We start from the raw sequence: 17951 nt of genomic DNA, 5'->3' as shown, positions 1-17951 counted from the left end.
TAGTTTTGTTACTTGGAGGAGACAGGCTATCTAAACTATAATCATTCAGTGTCTACTCGGCATACTTGTGTCACAGAACTCTGAATCACATTAGCCCCCTTGCAATGATTCATTAGTGACAGCATGTTTACGCACATTCTTGTAACTTTTGTATTCATCCTGTTCAGTTTACAAGACAAAAAGCATTTTGTGTCAACAAGCAAGATCCTCTGCACCCCCACATGTGAGGTTTTGTCCCCAGTTGTCTCTTTTTTAACTTAAACTCACTTTAAAGTCATCAGATAAAGGGGAATGAGTGATAAGTGACAAACGATACCACACTTTTTCTACTTCTGACAGAAGAGTACACAAAACTGACTTATAAACTAGCATATAAAACTTGCCATATTGAGGGGGGCTGTTGAACAAGAAAACACAAGCTGTGAATCAAGATCTGCTGCTCTGAGCAGGTGTGTTTAAGGCTATTAATAACACGTTCTTATAGAGGACAGTATGGAAGACAAAGTATGATTAAGAGGTGATTATTTAAATCTTGAGCAAATCAAAATAGTTTTATATGCATTTGACATTTGTCTTTATGACATTGTTTTATTCTTATAAGGACATATGAATGAAACATGCAGCTGTTTTAAGGTTAACAAAAAGACTCATCTGTAGAAAGTAACTAGAATGTGGATATGTTGACAGAGTGCGCCAATAACACAGTAAAATTAGGGTTTAAAAATAAATGCCACTAAAGGAGAGATGCTGACGCAGGTGAATATGGATACCTGAAGTAAAAATACATGACTGTTCTTGTACTTTAACTGTTGATCATGGTTATCACAGAATTGTGAGAAGACGTGCTGATCAGAATTTAGTTATTTTTATAGCAGACAGGCATGGCACTATACAAGTTCAAAGTATGTCTGCAATGAACAGATATGTTCTTTTCGGGAGTTTCAAATTGATCTTGCCTGGGGTATTCCCGTTGTCCAAGAGGAGGATGTTCTTTTGATGTTTTAAATTCCTAAAAATATATAATTACAAACAAAACTGTGATGGAAACAAACATCATCCATCCTAAGCCAAACTTCTCTAAGCATTAAGCAGAGATGAAATTTGCAGAACTGCTAAATTCAGAATGCCCCCTGCAAATTCTATGACAATATAATGCGTCCATTTTTCCTTCCATGGTTAAAGCATTTAAATGTGCAACATTATATTTTTCACTGGGAGGGGAGAGTAATAATATTTAATTTTAGAGCAGAATGCATCTTGATTAAGTGGTTTTCTTTTTTCCTATGTGTAGTTTATTTTTACAAATATGCTTATCATGAGAGTTTTTTGTTGGTCAGGTATTATTCTGTTGTGAAGAATAAAGTATTTATACATTTTATTCATTTTGGTGTATCTGTAGTTCCTAGAACTGGTACAAACTTAGGATGTTATATCACACTCAGTGAAACTGCTGTGAAATGAAAATGTCTTCATTTCAAGTGAAGTAAGCATAAAAATGTGTCTTCAGAAACGATAGTGATAAAAAATAGGTTTGTAGTGCACACACAGGAAACACAGTGGACAGTACTTGTATAGGTTGGAAATGCACACACAATAGACACAATCGACAGTTACTAGAAAGAAAACTGATGGATTCCTGGATACAGAGCACGTATCAGCTATGTCAGCAGTGTGGGCATTCTTTTGACATGGGTTGAAGTTGCCGTTACATTATACTCAGAATATTATAGCTGCCACATAACTGTGTAAGTATTTCAGTGGTAGTTCAGACACGTGATAAGAATAAAGGAATGCTGATATGAACAATTTGAATGTAGTAGCTTCAACTGAAATTATTTTTTTCTTTCCAGCAGCAAGGTGAATTTAATCACCCAAATATGCTGTGTCTGTGAATGTCCAAACAGTGTTCTACAATACAAATCATTACTGAGTGTGAACATTTCATTTAAAATGTTTGCAAATGTCAAAAAACAGTTCCTCTAATCCACGTAAAAATATGCCCGTGAAGGCACAGATGTAGAGGATCTTTCCCCATGGTCCATTTTGGAATTCAGTATCGTCTTTCGGTGCAAAGGATTTGTCTTTGAGTGACTGCCTAATTTGCTTTGCAATATAAATCGTTTTCTTTTATACAAAAGTCTTGGAGTAAAACATGTTAATAATCCTATTCTTCATGAGTATCTTCTACTTACTGATGAGTAGTTTGAATTAGAAAAGGACTGTATACATTCCAAAATGAGTATACAGCATTAAGATGCAGAGAGAGAGAGGAAGGTTTTTAAGGTGATTTTCTTGATGTAGCTGTATAAGTAATAAATGGGAGAATTCCAACAAAACTACTAAAATCAATGAAATGCTCCAATTCGAAAATGACGTGTTACTGCGTGAATAATTAGATTTCCATTTAGAATCAAAATGCTGCAAGACCGTATATTCACTTTATAAAACATTTTTGGCTTTAAAGTACTACAGTTATGTCCTTTTTGTCAATGGCTGAACAGGTAGTATACTCAGCTTTGGTGCTGGAAGATCAGAAGGCTATGAGTTCTATTCCCACTTCAGATCATTGGATTGATTTTCAAATTATTGACACTGCTGTGCAGCATTAGATGGTGCTGCACTCCTCAGTGTGTTGTCCTTCAGATGAGATGTTAAACTGAAGTCAAGAGGAGAGATATAAAAGATCCCACTGCTCCACTCGAAAAAGAGTAAGGCTACTTTATTTATATCAATACAATAAAAAGACCTATTACAGAAACATCACAAAAGTACAGTCATCTCAAAAAAAGAACTTTAGATAACAGATAATGTATTTTAAGGTATATTTACTCACTCTTCTTCCCATAAGCAGCATTTTCAGTTTACTCAATATTAAAGAACAGTTCCAAAGCTTGTTATCTAATAGTTTATTACATCAGGTGAGCCAGATCATCCAAACAGCACTGACAAGAATTGTATAATTTCATTATGTTGTTTATACAAGTTAGGATATGTACTATACATTAATATTTCTAATTAGACAGCATGAAGTGTAGTCAGTGAAAAAGTAGATATAACAACAATCCAAAATTGTTGCATCCTTTCACAAGAAATAAGAGCATTTACAAGGTTTCCTCACAAAGAGGTATATGACCACATATTTTTTCTTTAATTTTATATTTCATTAAAACTTTAACTGCTAGTTTATCCACCATCAGTGTCCATAGAAAGTCCTCTGTTTCATATATTATAGCACATCTAAACTGACATTCTGCAATTGTTTGCAAAACAATGGTTGTGTGAGGAGCCCATGAACTAATATGACAAAAAGTTTCCATTATGAACTCCTACCACAGTGTTCTGTGTGGTAAAATGTTCTGGGAAGAAACATTTTGAATGATATTGTTTAGCAATATAATATAATATAATATAATATAATATAATATAGTATAACACAATACAATATAGCATAATATATTATATTTGCTACATATTATATATATATATATATATATATATATATATATATATATATATATATATATATATATATGTATATATATATATATATATATATATATACACACACACACATATACATACACACATATATAGAGACCTGCATCTGGAGCATCCATAATATTCTCCCTATTATATCAGTCTCATTAAATGAGACATTCCATAATACCCCGTAGAAATGCAACAATGCAAGAAGCACAGCATTGTTGTACATACCAAAGGAGACGATTTTTATTGGATTATGTCATTTAGTCTGACAAATACTGTTTTTCTTTGAAATACATTTCATTTGCATTTCTAAGTTAATTGGTTAACAGCATGTTTAAATAATTTCAGGATTTGTCACTTAGTAGAGCTGAAGAAGAGTTTTACTCGAAAGCGCTCATATTTTATCTTGTATATATATATGAGGAGTTTTAATGCAATTTAATTAAAGCTACATAGTTTATAACCAGTCCTGCTGTGGTGGTTGAGATACTTTGTTTTCTTGGTTAGTTTTATAAATCTCTGTACCAAATGTTGCTGGCCATAATTCTGTTTATTTTATATATATATATATATATATATATATATATATATAGATATATATATATATATATATAGATATAGATAGATAGATATAGATACCTATTTTTATTATTAAGGCAGAATCCCAAGGTTTAGGTTGCATCCATAATATCCTCCCTATTATATCAATGTCATTAAATGAGACATTCCATAATATCCAGTAGATATGCAACAACGCAAGAAACACTGCAGGATTATACATACCTAATCCACCATCATCTGGTTTGCAATAAACTGTACCCCTTTTTCGGGATTCAATCTACATCCCAGTTATAAAAATGTATACTTTCTTCTGATAGGACAAGGTAAATGCTTTTCAACTATTAATGATATTGTTGGTCATATTTAATAATTCATCCCACTAGTGTAAGCACATAGTCTCATTTAAATACAATATATCCAGTATCTGTATCCTATCTGCTTGAAAGGAAAAGTTAGAAAAAAACAAAGATGTACCAAACCCTTTGCATTTCACCATATTAAAGAACTATCCTACACTATTCAAGGTACAGTCTAAAACTTGAAGTAATGACAAGAAATCTCCCTTATTATTAGCAATAATGTTTAAATAATTAGCATAAGAAATAAACAATGGCATGTGTACCTTGGGTATTATATTAGCTGAAGAGCTTAAACACCGGCCAGAACACTCAGTAAGAACACCATTCATAAATAAAGTAACAGGCCACTGAGGGGGGCACCCTTGCTTAACAGCCCTCTAGATTGCCATTTTTTGGCCTGAATGTCCAATAACTAATGGTCTGACCCAAGAATTTCTAGAAATACTTCGTAAGACAAATATTATGGAGCTATGGATGTTATAGCCATTTAAAATGTCCCATAAACTAGAATGCGCTACTGTTTAAAGCTTTAGAACAAACCATAGCATATTAAAACTTCATTATGGTGCTGAATACAAGAAACTAATTCTGATAACAACACTGGTTTAATAATAAGCTTAATAATAGTTTAATAAGGACTTTACCTTCTACATATTCCATAAACCTCTGGATGAAACAATTTTACAGTCATTTTGGTTAACTGTTCACAACGTATTTAGTAGAAAATGTTATAGTCAGTATTAATAAATGTTAAAAGCCTCCAGTTAGTTAATAATGTTTTGTTTCCTTTTTCATAAATACATTTCAAGATCTTCACAAACTGAAGAAGAGTTTTACTCGAAAGCGCTCATATTTTATCTTGTATATATATGAGGAGTTTTAATGCAATTTAATTAAAGCTACATAGTTTATAACCAGTGCTGTGGTGGTTGAGATACTTTGTTTTCTTGGTTAGTTTTATAAATCTCTGTACCAAATGTTGCTGGCCATAATTCTGTTTTATTTTATTTTATATATATGTATATATATATATATATGTATATATATATATATATATATATATATATATATATATATATATACCTATTTTTATTATTAAGGCAGAATCCCAAGGTTTAGGTTGCATCCATAATATCCTCCCTATTATATCAATGTCATTAAATGAGACATTCCATAATATCCAGTAGATATGCAACAACGCAAGAAACACTGCAGGATTATACATACCTAATCCACCATCATCTGATTTGCAATACACTGTACCCCTTTTTCGGGATTCAATCTACATCCCAGTTATAAAAATGTATACTTTCTTCTGATAGGACAAGGTAAATGCTTTTCAACTATTAATGATATTGTTGGTCATATTTAATAATTCATCCCACTAGTGTATGCACAGTCTCATTTAAATACAATATATCCAGTATCTGTATCCTATCTGCTTGAAAGGAAAAGTTAGAAAAAAACAAAGATGTACCAAACCCTTTGCATTTCACCATATTAAAGAACTATCCTACACTATTCAAGGTACAGTCTAAAACTTGAAGTAATGACAAGAAATCTCCCTTATTATTAGCAATAATGTTTAAATAATTAGCATAAGAAATAAACAATGGCATGTGTACCTTGGGTATTATATTAGCTGAAGAGCTTAAACACCGGCCAGAACACTCAGTAAGAACACCATTCATAAATAAAGTAACAGGCCACTGAGGGGGGCACCCTTGCTTAACAGCCCTCTAGATTGCCATTTTTTGGCCTGAATGTCCATTAACTAATGGTCTGACCCAAGAATTTCTAGAAATACTTCGTAAGACAAATATTATGGAGCTATGGATGTTATAGCCATTTAAAATGTCCCATAAACTAGAATGTGCTACTGTTTAAAGCTTTAGAACAAACCATAGCATATTAAAACTTCATTATGGTGCTGAATACAAGAAATTAATTCTGATAACAACACCAGTTTAATAATAAGCTTAATAATAGTTTAATAAGGACTTTAATAGTCCTTCTACATATTCCATAAACCTCTGGATGAAACAGTTTTACAGTCATTTTGGTTAACTGTTCACGACGTATTTAGTAGAAAATGTTATAGTCAGTATTAATAAATGTTAAAAGCCTCCAGTTAGTTAATAATGTTTTGTTTCCTTTTTCATAAATACATTTCAAGATCTTCACAAATAGTAGTATCATTTATACTAGACATTAACCATTCATTAAGCAATTGTAAACAAATATTTTTCTAAAATTATGGCATTGAAGTATAGTAACGGCTGTACGATCTTTTCCAGGAGAGGAGTCATCAGTAACTTTCCATAACACACTGTTAAATTCTTCTAGGACTATAGGTTTGATTCATTTAGTATTGTCGTAGTCATATAAGGTTGGAAAGGGACCATACCCACTTCACAGCTAAGTATTCATCATGCATTTTTATTATATACTGTTCTACAAAATAAATAAAGAATGGAATATATGTACCATCAGGTCACTGGAGGTAATCCATTAGACAAGTCTCTTTCTTAATATTTTTTTTTACTTGCTTGCTTTTGTTCCCCTGACAACATATTTTTGTTTAAGTAGCAAAAAAAATACTGTGCCTTCTGTGATGGTCTTCAAACATCTTTCTAAAGAATTAATGAATTAGGCGTTATTATGCTGCAATGAATATGTTCAATCTTTAGCTACCTTAGCAAATTCCTTTTTCATTTCTGTCCACATATCTTTTTCTATAAGACAACAAAGCTTCTTATATTTAGTTTTGTGACTAAGCCATCATTCAGTCTAAGGGGTGCAGTACTTAGTGTACACTGCTGAAGCCAGAGTTTTATTCTTTGCAATTTCCATAAAGCTTTGTCTAACCAGCATCTAGTAAGCTTCTTAGCTCCTTTACCTAAATTTATAAATGCTTTATTCTTAAATAAAGAAAATATCATAGCTGCATGGTATGATATCAGAAGCTTAGTTTTTTGAAATCTTTCAAAATGAATGCAGTGGAGTAGGCAAAATAGTCTACTTCTATGGCCAATGCCCATGTTGTGTAAGTAGGCACCAACCCAAAATGGGTTCATTGCCAAAGACCACATAAAAGGACATCTCTGAAGATTGTAATGTCCTTGTTACCTACAGTTTGGAAAAAAACATATATTCTCTCTCCCTTCATAAAAGTGACAACAACACAGACATTTTGAACTTTTGCCCTATTGCTGTCTTCTCACCAATCACTAAGGTTTTGGAAAAAAAAATGCATTCATACTCAACTTCTTAATTATCTATTTCACAACCAAATCCTTTCTCCCACTCAGCATGGTTTTAGGCCTGGTCACAGCCATACTACAGCTCTTATATCCTTCATGGACACTATTAGCCAGGCCCAAGATGCTGGTAAAATTGTTCCTTCACTCTATCTTGCCCATTCTAAGGCCTTTGATATGGTCTTCCACTCTCTACTTCTCACTAAACTCTCTAACTTAGGCATCTCATCCCCAACCCTGAACTTGTTCTCAAACTATCTCACAAATAGGCAAAAATCAAAGTGGCAGCATTCTTTCTCTCCATTCCTCAACACAACCACAGGTGTTTCCTAAGGATCCATCTTTTCAGTATTTTTATCAACAACTTCCACACCACTCTTTGTCAAGGTACTGTCATCCAGTATGCAGATGACTCAGCCATCATCTGCTCTGCCATTTACAGCAACTCACACAAAGTGCCCTCACTTCTACCCAAGCATGGATGACCAATAATCATCTCACCTTAAACCCCAACAAAACTAAACTTGTAAAAATGCAGACGATGCAGGAAACCACAGAAAACCAACAGTACCACTACACACTGTGTAGTGGTATTGTTGGTCTTCTGTGGTTTCCTGCATCTCCTGCATTTTAATTAGTTGTTGGAAAACTAAACTTGTGCTGTTTACCCCTAAAAAGAACACTTCCCTAAACCAGGATGAATTCACTGTTCATTCTCAAACTAACACTATCATTGAGGTTGTACTAAAAACAAAATTGCTAGGTGTCATCATAGATGAAAACCTAACATTTGATCTGCATATTAACAGCAATATCAAAAAACACAACAAAAATTGAACATCCATTATAGACACAGACACTTCCTCATCCTCTCTGCAAAACTATCCCTCGCCTCTTCCCTTCTGCTGCCATCTCTACTATACAGTGCCCCTCTTTTTACCAATATCCAGTCCTCACTGAAATCCAAACTAGATTTGTACTACAATAAAATTGCTAAATTTGTAACCAATGCAAAGTATTCATCTCACCAATGTTCCTTATTACACTTACCAAATTGGCTAGAACTCCCACATTATCTTACATACTTACAGTTAACCACTGTACACAAATTCATATTCACACCATCAAACTGCCCTGCCCTTACTTCTCTTCTAACTCAGTACCATCCAAATAGATCTCTGTGATCGGAAAACCAATAGCTCCTGAATGTAGAAAAAAAATACCTTTCAGCTGGTCAGATGCTCTACTTTACTATTGCAAAACTGTGGAACACCCTCCCACCATCAATCAGGACTTCCAGCAATGCAGCTCCCTTTAAGAAATCCCTGAGATAGCACTTTTCCTCTCTATGGCAGTGCGCATCTGCTAAAACTACAGTTCCAAAAACCTGACCCCATCTTCTACTACTACCCTACACCTTTATTAATTACCACTCTGTTATGACTCTTACTATCTCATATCACTTACTTAACTACAGTGCTGGTACTATCTGCTATATTTGCTCACCTATATTTAAGCCTACCACCTCATAAGTATTAATTATTCAGACTCATGAGTACCTTAATTATCTTAACTTTTTATATCCTAACCTGTGATATTCTAATTGTGTATCATTGATATTGTAATCTAATGTTGTACTCAGATTTTTACCTTGCTCATTCAGTTGCCATCCATATCTTATGGTACTCAACTGTGACTCTTGCATTGTATGCACTAATCTTGTTGATCTATTATATTGCATGCATTGTGGGTATTTTATTGTGGACCCTTTTTCCCCGGGCCTCCACTGAAAATGGGCTCACTACGGCCCAGTGGACCATCCCAGTAAAGAAATGCAAATAAATAAATGCAAATAAAATAATATATAAATAAATTAATCTTTCCCCAAGGTTTTATAGTTTGGCAGTTTAAATCATCTACTGAAACAATATTCATAGGGACAGATACATATGGCTATAACATAAGAAGCAATTACTCATAATTTTTCAAGTTAGTAGGTGAATATACAGCAATAAAACAGATCAGGTCAAAAGGGCTTGCAAAATCACAATCATAAGAAATCTAGCAGAAATACAAATAACTGAATTTAACAATATTATGTTTGTTTGTGTCTTTTGGCTTTTCCCGGTTAGGGGTCGCCACAGCGGAACTCTGGTCCGCTAATGATTGGCAGTAGATTTTTACATACTGGCTTGCCGGGCGCTTAACACACAACCTTCAATGAAGGAATGCCCATTCACGCATGTCGCTACACAGAAGATGCTCTAACTGAGAATCGAACAGGCAACGTCTAACTATGAGGCGACAATGCTACCGCAGCACCACCACCGCATATTTTTTAATATAGTATAACAATTCAGTGGCATAAATCTTGGCCAAAATATCAAGCAGTTTTATGTCCCGCAGTACCTATACCTGGTGTTGTTGACCCGGAGTCAACAAATGAACATCCAAATAACAAGAATATCTGCAAGAATTGTCTTACAACTTTCCATTATAACTGAATCCCTTTTTTCATTAATAATGCTGGTAAAATTAAGGAAACATATAGTTAGGTTATTCCTTTCTTTTTTTACAGTTTGTTATCCTTCTTCGATTTTCTTTTCTTAACCCTTTTGCCAATAGTATCAGAAGCACTGACAGTGTTGTCACTAAGCTCATTTTCTAGAGAAGCCATGTGTGTCTGGCCACTTTTGTCACTTTCCTTATTTGTAACATTAGTACTGTGTGTGATTTGTTCGCCTGTGTCACTCTTTTAACTCCCTACGTCATACTTCATACATACCTGTCATATCCTATGATATGTCTGCAGCATGTAATGGAACTGGAGTACTAACAGGCAAAGGCTGTTGCTCTTCTAACATTTTAATTTCAGGGCAGTCAAACCAAAAATGGTCAGTACTCTTGCATTTTCTACAGAATGTTTCATAGTTATATGAGTAGTATGTTCAGACTTCCTGCACTGAGCAATTTCCTCTTAAGATATGCTTGTATTAAACGTTCATAAATGCACAATGAAAACAAGTCTTTGGCTGTCCCTTATAGTACACAAAGGCCCTGTAACTAGAGACAGTAAGCATACTAACGATGTGAGCAAACAGTGTTCATACGGTTCATAAATGAGGCCATTTTGAGCCTAACCAATTTCACTTTCAAAGGAGATAATCAAACCGTGTACCTCATGAATGCTAGGTAAATATCTCAACAGTTATACCAACCCCCAACCAGGGTGTTGCAAACATTTTCAGTATTGCCCAGATTTCCCAAGCACCTGTCCCTATTTTTTTCTGTCATTGTAATTTTTTTATGTACAAAACAGAATGGCATAATGTAGAAAAGTGAGACTGAATTTGAGTCTGCTCCACATCACCAGTCCTGACAGAATGCTATAATGTAGAAATACGAGCCTGAATATGAGCCAGTTCGACATCACTTGTCCTAACAGAATGGTAAAACACACAAAAGTGAGTCTGAGTCTGAGCCAGCTCTACATCACCAGTCCTAACAAAATGGTATAATGTAGAAAAGTGAGCCTGAGCCTGAGCCTGAGCTAGCTCCACATCACCAGTCCTAACAGAATGGTATAATGTAGAAAAGTGAGCTTAAGTCTGAGCCAGCTGCACATCACCAGTCCTAACAGAATGATATAATGTAGAAAAATTAGATTGAATCAATCTAGCTCACCAATCTTAAATTGCAGAATAACATGGCTTTTTGGCTATACATTTAAACTCACCCTATAATACATTTAACCAGAAACGTCTTTAGCAAATGCAAGTGTTTCAAAAGTCAAATCACAAGAGAAATCTTTACCTACATGTATCAAGGCCTGAATTTCTTGCATGACTGTTAATTACTTCATTGTTTTTAGAAGATATTCATACCACAGGCAGTGTCCTTGCACATTGTGATACAAAAGAGCCAGTAGCAGAAGTAGATTTTACCGCCTAATAATACGTTCTTGGAAAAATACTATACCCAGAAACAGTAAGTTCTGTAAACGCAGATGGAGTCAGTGTAGTGTAAAGCAAACCAATGCTTTAACTTTGACCTTTATACTCCGACACAGGAAGGAAGGTCTCTCCTCCTTCTGCAGTGTACTAATAAATTATTTTACCCTACGATGCAGCTCTGCAAGTAGCAGGTTCATTTTTTCCAACAATATAAGCAATTTTACATTAAATAATCCAGGTCATTGGGAACATATTTTCTGGGAGAGTAAGGAGTTGGCAGACTTTAAAGGGTACTTTTCCTTTATCGGGGCAACAGTTTAACTGTGGTTAGACAGCTCCTAATGCAGTGTTCAAACATAAAATAAACCAGCCACTAAGCAAAGTATCCACTTACTAAGTGATGCGGATAGAGGTAAAAAACAAGTGATACACCAACAGCAGAAGAAGATAAACGTAAACCTCAGTATTCACTTCACGGTTTATTCACAATACAGGATCCAAAAGTAAGCGCTTTCACATTGGTCTACAACGCTTCCTCAGACTTCAATGTTTAGTTGAATATCCATACATTTAAATAGGGTTCATTGTTAACAGTTAATTGAATAATTGAATATTCAGCAATAGAAGTCATAAAGGCACTTTTAAAACGCATTTTAAAAAACATTTATAAAATACATGCATTGAAAATAAACAAAACATATACAATATATATATATATATATATATATATATATATATATATATATATATATATATATATAAATTTATATATATGAACTTGTTTAAAGTGTATATGATATGTTTAGGCATATAAAAATGTTTAGGCATATGAAAATATAGCTTAAGTGTCCAAACTAAATAGATGGATTATCAGACTTCAAGCCCACCAAGGATATGGTTTGAATGACAAAGTGTCACTCAAACCATTCTTGGCATCTAGACCATATAGACATTAGTTTGGACGCTTAAGCTATATTTTTATATGCCTAAACATTTTTATATGCCTAAACATATATATACACATATATTTTTTAAAAGTATAGAACAATATACTGTTATTTTATGTTTAATATTTAATACTCTTGTTTTTAATTAAATAAATAAATAAATAAATAGATATTTAAAGTACATATTCATTTTATAGTTTAAAAACAATTAGTAATTTTCATATACACTTTAAACAAGTTCATATATATACATTTTTTTTATATATATATTTTGTATATGTTTTGTTTATTTTCAATGCATGTATTTTATAAATGTTTTTTAAAATGCGTTTTAAAAGTGCCTTTATGACTTCTATTGCTGAATATTCAATTATTCAATTAACTGTTAACAATGAACCCTATTTAAATGTATGGATATTCAACTAAACATTGAAATCTGAGGAAGCGTTGTAGACCAACGTGAAAGCGCTTACTTTGGGATCCTGTATTGTGAATAAACCGTGAAGTGATTACTGAGGTTTACGTTTATCTTCTTCTGCTGTTGGTGTATCACTTGTTTTTTACCTCTATCCTAATGCAGTGTGTTTTCATGTGTTTCTCTGATGACATCAGTAGACAATTATAAAATATAAAAGGTTTTTCTGTTTTGGATACATATTGTACATTTAATTTTTAAACTCATACCTGTTCTGCTTAACATCGGAAATGAATGGCAAGATACTGTATTCACAGTTCATCAACCACATTGTTGTTGTTTGCCCGTGAAAAGAATACTTAAAATAAATTCTCGATGATGTGAAGCCTTTTCTCCATATACACAGAATGAAAAGGTAGAAATACATGTGGGATGCAAATGCAGTCATTGAAGCATAAAGACAGCTGAAAAGATGCAATCGTCATCCTACAACAGCTGTTCGGTAGTACGCACTTTCTTTTTAAAGCCTCATCTACTGCTTTGAGAAAGATTCCTTGACAACGGCAACAACCGTTGTGTATAAATTGATATATGTTTCATTTTACAAACTGAGTACACATTTGATGTGAAGCCTGAGCGCAATCCCAAATGTTGTGTTTTCTAAGCACTTCAGAAAAAAAAAAAAACATGTAGATTACAATGTTCAGGTGATATGAACAACATTGCACTAGCCCTTTAGAGAACAGAAATCCATTTGAATAAAGAAAGCATCAATGATGTGACAGGCTTAAGTTGGCATTCTTTCAACGACATTGTGTTTTCTACTGTCAGATGTGTTTGACACCAAATGTTCATAATGAAAACATTGTGTGTGAAGAGATCTTTTTATGTATTTCTCTCTGTGTAACCTTTCGGGAGAACAGTTTCAGCGCGAACGTTCAGCTGGAATCCAGTTCTTTGACATTTCTTAAGCAGATGTCAATATAGTGAATAAAGTTAATACAGTTGATTTATTTCTTTTAAAACTCATTATTTACACAGAGTAAGAGATTATCTGGCCAACAGATATGTCAAAGAAGTGGATTACAGCTGAAGGATCTTGTTGACACTGTTGCCCCAATAACGGAAAAGTACCCTTTAAAGATTCCCTGCAGATTACTCTATCAGATATACTGGGTGAGCAAATTGGTGTAGCTATGGAAATTATTTTTTTGAGCTAAAAAATTATGGTGGCTGCCAAAACAACAGTTAATTGAAAATGGTATTCAAAGTCTAAACCAGCTCTACTAGAAGCAGTGACTATAGTAACAGAGATAAAACTGGAATTGGGATCTTTAGAAAAGCGTAGGAGCAAATTACATAGAAAACATGGGAATTGTGGGAACAAAACATACAGGGGAGGAAAGAAGGCAGGATTTAAATGAGCTAAGTAATGTTTGACCGACAATGATTGGGTAGATTATAAGTGCTGTATAATGTTTGCAACTAAAAGTATATCAATATGGTTTGTAATGTATAATGCTTGCAACTAAGATTATATCAATATGGGTTGTTTTCATTTATATAAATGAATGATTGCCTGTCATAAGTGATAATTTAATAAATATGCTTCTGTTTAAAAAATAATAATAATCCTCCTTCATCAAGTTCAATGATCTGAGCAACATCTTGAGAAAAAAATCTGTTCAGCAGTCCCCGTTCTTTCCTGAGCTGTAATGTGACTGTCCCCGGCATGTAACTCACAAGAAGTACCAAAAAGAGCTGGAGAAGTTTCCTGTTGCCCTGGTCTAGTTTCCCTAATAGTATAAAAGCCATTTTAGGTCTCCCCTGAAAAGAGGCCATTAGCCTAGTGGATCTAACCCGATTAACAAAAATAAATAAATAAATTTTCCCGCAAGATACTTATTAGTAATCTAATTGCTGAAGTGCAAGTAATTGTTTGAATGAAAGACTAAAGGAAAAGACTTGGTGGAAAAATTCTAACCGTGAAAAAGCTGCAGACAATATCACCTAAAATAGCAGTTAGAGCGGAATGCATTTTCTTTTCAAAATGGCAGAATGATAGAGTACATTGAAATTTGTTGACAGAATCATAACAAAGGTGAATTTCAAGGTGCAGTGATTAGAATACGAATGATGAATGCTAAGAAGCCTAAGAGCAAGTTCAGACCTATTGTTCACACTGGAAATGTTATTCTGAATGTCACAAAGAAATATCCAACCACTTTCTTGCAAGCACCTTTTCAAAGCACTTTGGTGTTTATGCTTGCAAGCAATGTGTTGTCCCTTTAGAACAGAAAGACTAAGTTTGAAAAAAAAAATTGTAACAAATACTTCAGCTAACCATATAAGAGGACAGAGAAGTAAGATTTAATTTGGTATATATAAAGCACATTACAGCTATCCTGTCTCAGCACCACCATTAACTCCCGGATAAGTTTGAGGCTGTAAGTATTCTATTCACAGTTATTATTAGGAGACTGTATCATGCTACCAGCACTGATTCTGAGCACTCATATGAACTGATTAAACATTTCTGCTCTTAATGTGTCAGGCTTCATACTGTTCTATATGATTTCTAAGAAATAAAAATTGTGTTCTTGTTTTCATGTTTCAGTGCCATGTGGGGGAAATCTAACTGACCGTAAAGGGACCATTCTGTCTCCAGGATTTCCAGAGCCATATCTTAATAGTTTAAACTGTGTCTGGAAAATAACAGTCCCAGAAGGAGCTGGAATACAAGTAAGTGCTAATTTGTTTAAGTTTATTTTGTGTTGTAGTAAGGATTACCTGCCCTTCTTGGTATTCTGATATAGTGAATTCAATAATTAGATCTTATGCACGGATTGCATTTTAAGATAGAAGCAAACAGAACAATGGCACATGTTTTGGCATAGCATGGACTACAGTGTTTTGTGCTTCTTTGAATTGAGTTTACATTTATTCAGTTTATTTTGTAGGAGGTCAGATAAATGACAGGATGTGCTGTTCTTGATTTAAAACCTGAATAGAATATTTAAATGTTTTATATATATGTATAGAACAAATAATTATACTAGAACTGTGTATAATGTGCTGCTTTTGCAATAAAGATGGAAAAAATAAAACTGTTAATATTTAGCCCTGATTGCAGAAAGTAGATGTCTTGCTGGAATGATATTAAAAATTGGCCAGATGCAGGGAAAAAACAGCATCACATTCACCTTTTTGGCCAACAGTCCAGTGATATTTAACATTCCACTGGATGCCACCACTGTCTTCAAGGTATAGGAAGGTGATAAACTATTTTTTTTCTAAAATGGGGATTGCATTAGAACATGATAGCCTCACCCAGTGTGCAGTATTAATAAGGGCTACTTGCAGACCTTTGGAGAGATTGTGGAACTGTTAATGGCCAAAGAGTGGTAAGCTATTTGGTGGGGTGTAATGCTAAGATGGAAGATTAGTAGTGATATTAGCCCTCTTCTGTGGGCCCTTGGGTTGCTGGTTAGGACAGTATGCTGTGGGGGGGGGGGTGCTAGTGAGTCATTCAGTGGACAATAGGCTGCAGCAAGGTTGATGATTTATATTCGGCTAAGGTTGAGCAGCCTTCATACCTGTCTGGACTTTTTCCAATTGGCTGTCGCCCATCAGTGGTCGCATTCTTACTGAGATGAAATGAATGGTCAAAGATAAATTGGGAGGATGATTGATAGTCATCAGGTGAAGAGACAAGAAGCACATAGCAAAATGTTTTGTTACTGTAGACAGTTATATAGGGGTCCGTTTTGCTGATAATATTGTCTTCCTATTGGCAGTCAGCATATGTTTTTACCTTTTATTCATCTATTTCAACTTTCATTCTAAAAAGAGTAAACTTCATTTCTAGGTATTTATTTAGGAGAGTGTTTGTGGGGGGTTGTAAATGTGTTTTTTACATGCACTGTACTCTGTTCATTTTTTACTTTGAAATTAAATGAAAATGTATTACCTGTTTTACTTTATTTTTATTTCAATGTTTTTATTATATTACTTGATTATTTCAGTTTGGGTTGCTGTTTTAGCTGGGCTTGGGTGTTTGGGGTATTTACTGTATTTTCCATGTTTACTTTGTGAAGTTTAATTTTCCACATTCAGGTAGGTTCATAGGTTGGTACTAGGCTATCAGACCTAGGGCCTATACAAGCCTAGCCATAACAATTCCCTGGCTATTTTTTCCCACACTATTTACTTCCCTGGACCCCTGTCTAGCAGGGTGACGGACATGATCCCTGGGGTGAATTTCCTTTCTCCCATACAATTGTCAAGGTTCCTTTTGAAGAGGGCCAAAGAGGCACTTTGCTTGACATGTATGGGCAATCTTTTCCAGAGTCTGGGGAGTCTCTGGGTCAGGAACCTATCCCTCCAGCATGTTTTGTTTATTGTGATGACAAGGTTTAGATCCCTGGAGCGTGTGGCTCTGAGAGATTGGGATTTCTTTAAGTGTAGCATGTCCAACAGCTCTGGGTTTGACATGGCTTTGTATGTTAAGCAGATATCGCCTCTGAGTAGACAATATGCGACAGAATATAGCTGGAGTTTTTTAAGGCAGTCAGCATAGGGCATCTGCTTTAGGCCTGTGATTCTTTTAGTGAGGTATTTCTGCGGCCTTTCCAGTTGTTGCAGATGTCTTGAGAGGTACATACCAAACAGGGCATTGTATTCTATAATGGGTCTAATGAGGGATGAGTACAGTGGGGCAATGACCTCCTTTTTTCTGGATGAAAAGCCCTTAGTGATGAGGTGTGCCACATAGAAGGATGTCCTGACTGTTGTGGCGATGTGGTTATCGAAGGTGAGACCACTGTCCACCTGTGTCCCTAAGTCTCTTATCACCCTTTCAGTGTTTATTGTACTGCCACCTATATGGTAATTCACAGATACATGTTTTTTCCCAAAGGGGATAACTATACATTTCTTGGCATTGAGCTTGAGCCCATGGCTCTGGCACC

General features: G+C 34.5%; 1 protein-coding gene across 1 annotated transcript in view; it reads left to right on the top strand.

The window, feature by feature from the left end:
* Positions 1-17951, top strand: part of LOC122792225 (CUB and sushi domain-containing protein 1-like) — a 3080606-nt gene that overhangs the window by 1595975 nt on the left and 1466680 nt on the right. The window contains exon 30 of the mRNA XM_044059969.1: positions 15599-15723. Within this exon, the coding sequence (XP_043915904.1) occupies positions 15599-15723 (125 nt within the window). The remainder of the gene's footprint in view (positions 1-15598; positions 15724-17951) is intronic.

The sequence above is a fragment of the Protopterus annectens genome, chromosome 1.part2 (assembly GCF_019279795.1).
Source record: "Protopterus annectens isolate FY-2018-M chromosome 1.part2, PAN1.0, whole genome shotgun sequence".
Taxonomy (NCBI): Eukaryota; Metazoa; Chordata; order Ceratodontiformes; family Protopteridae; genus Protopterus; species Protopterus annectens.
This window is presented reverse-complemented; position numbering and strand designations above follow the sequence as displayed.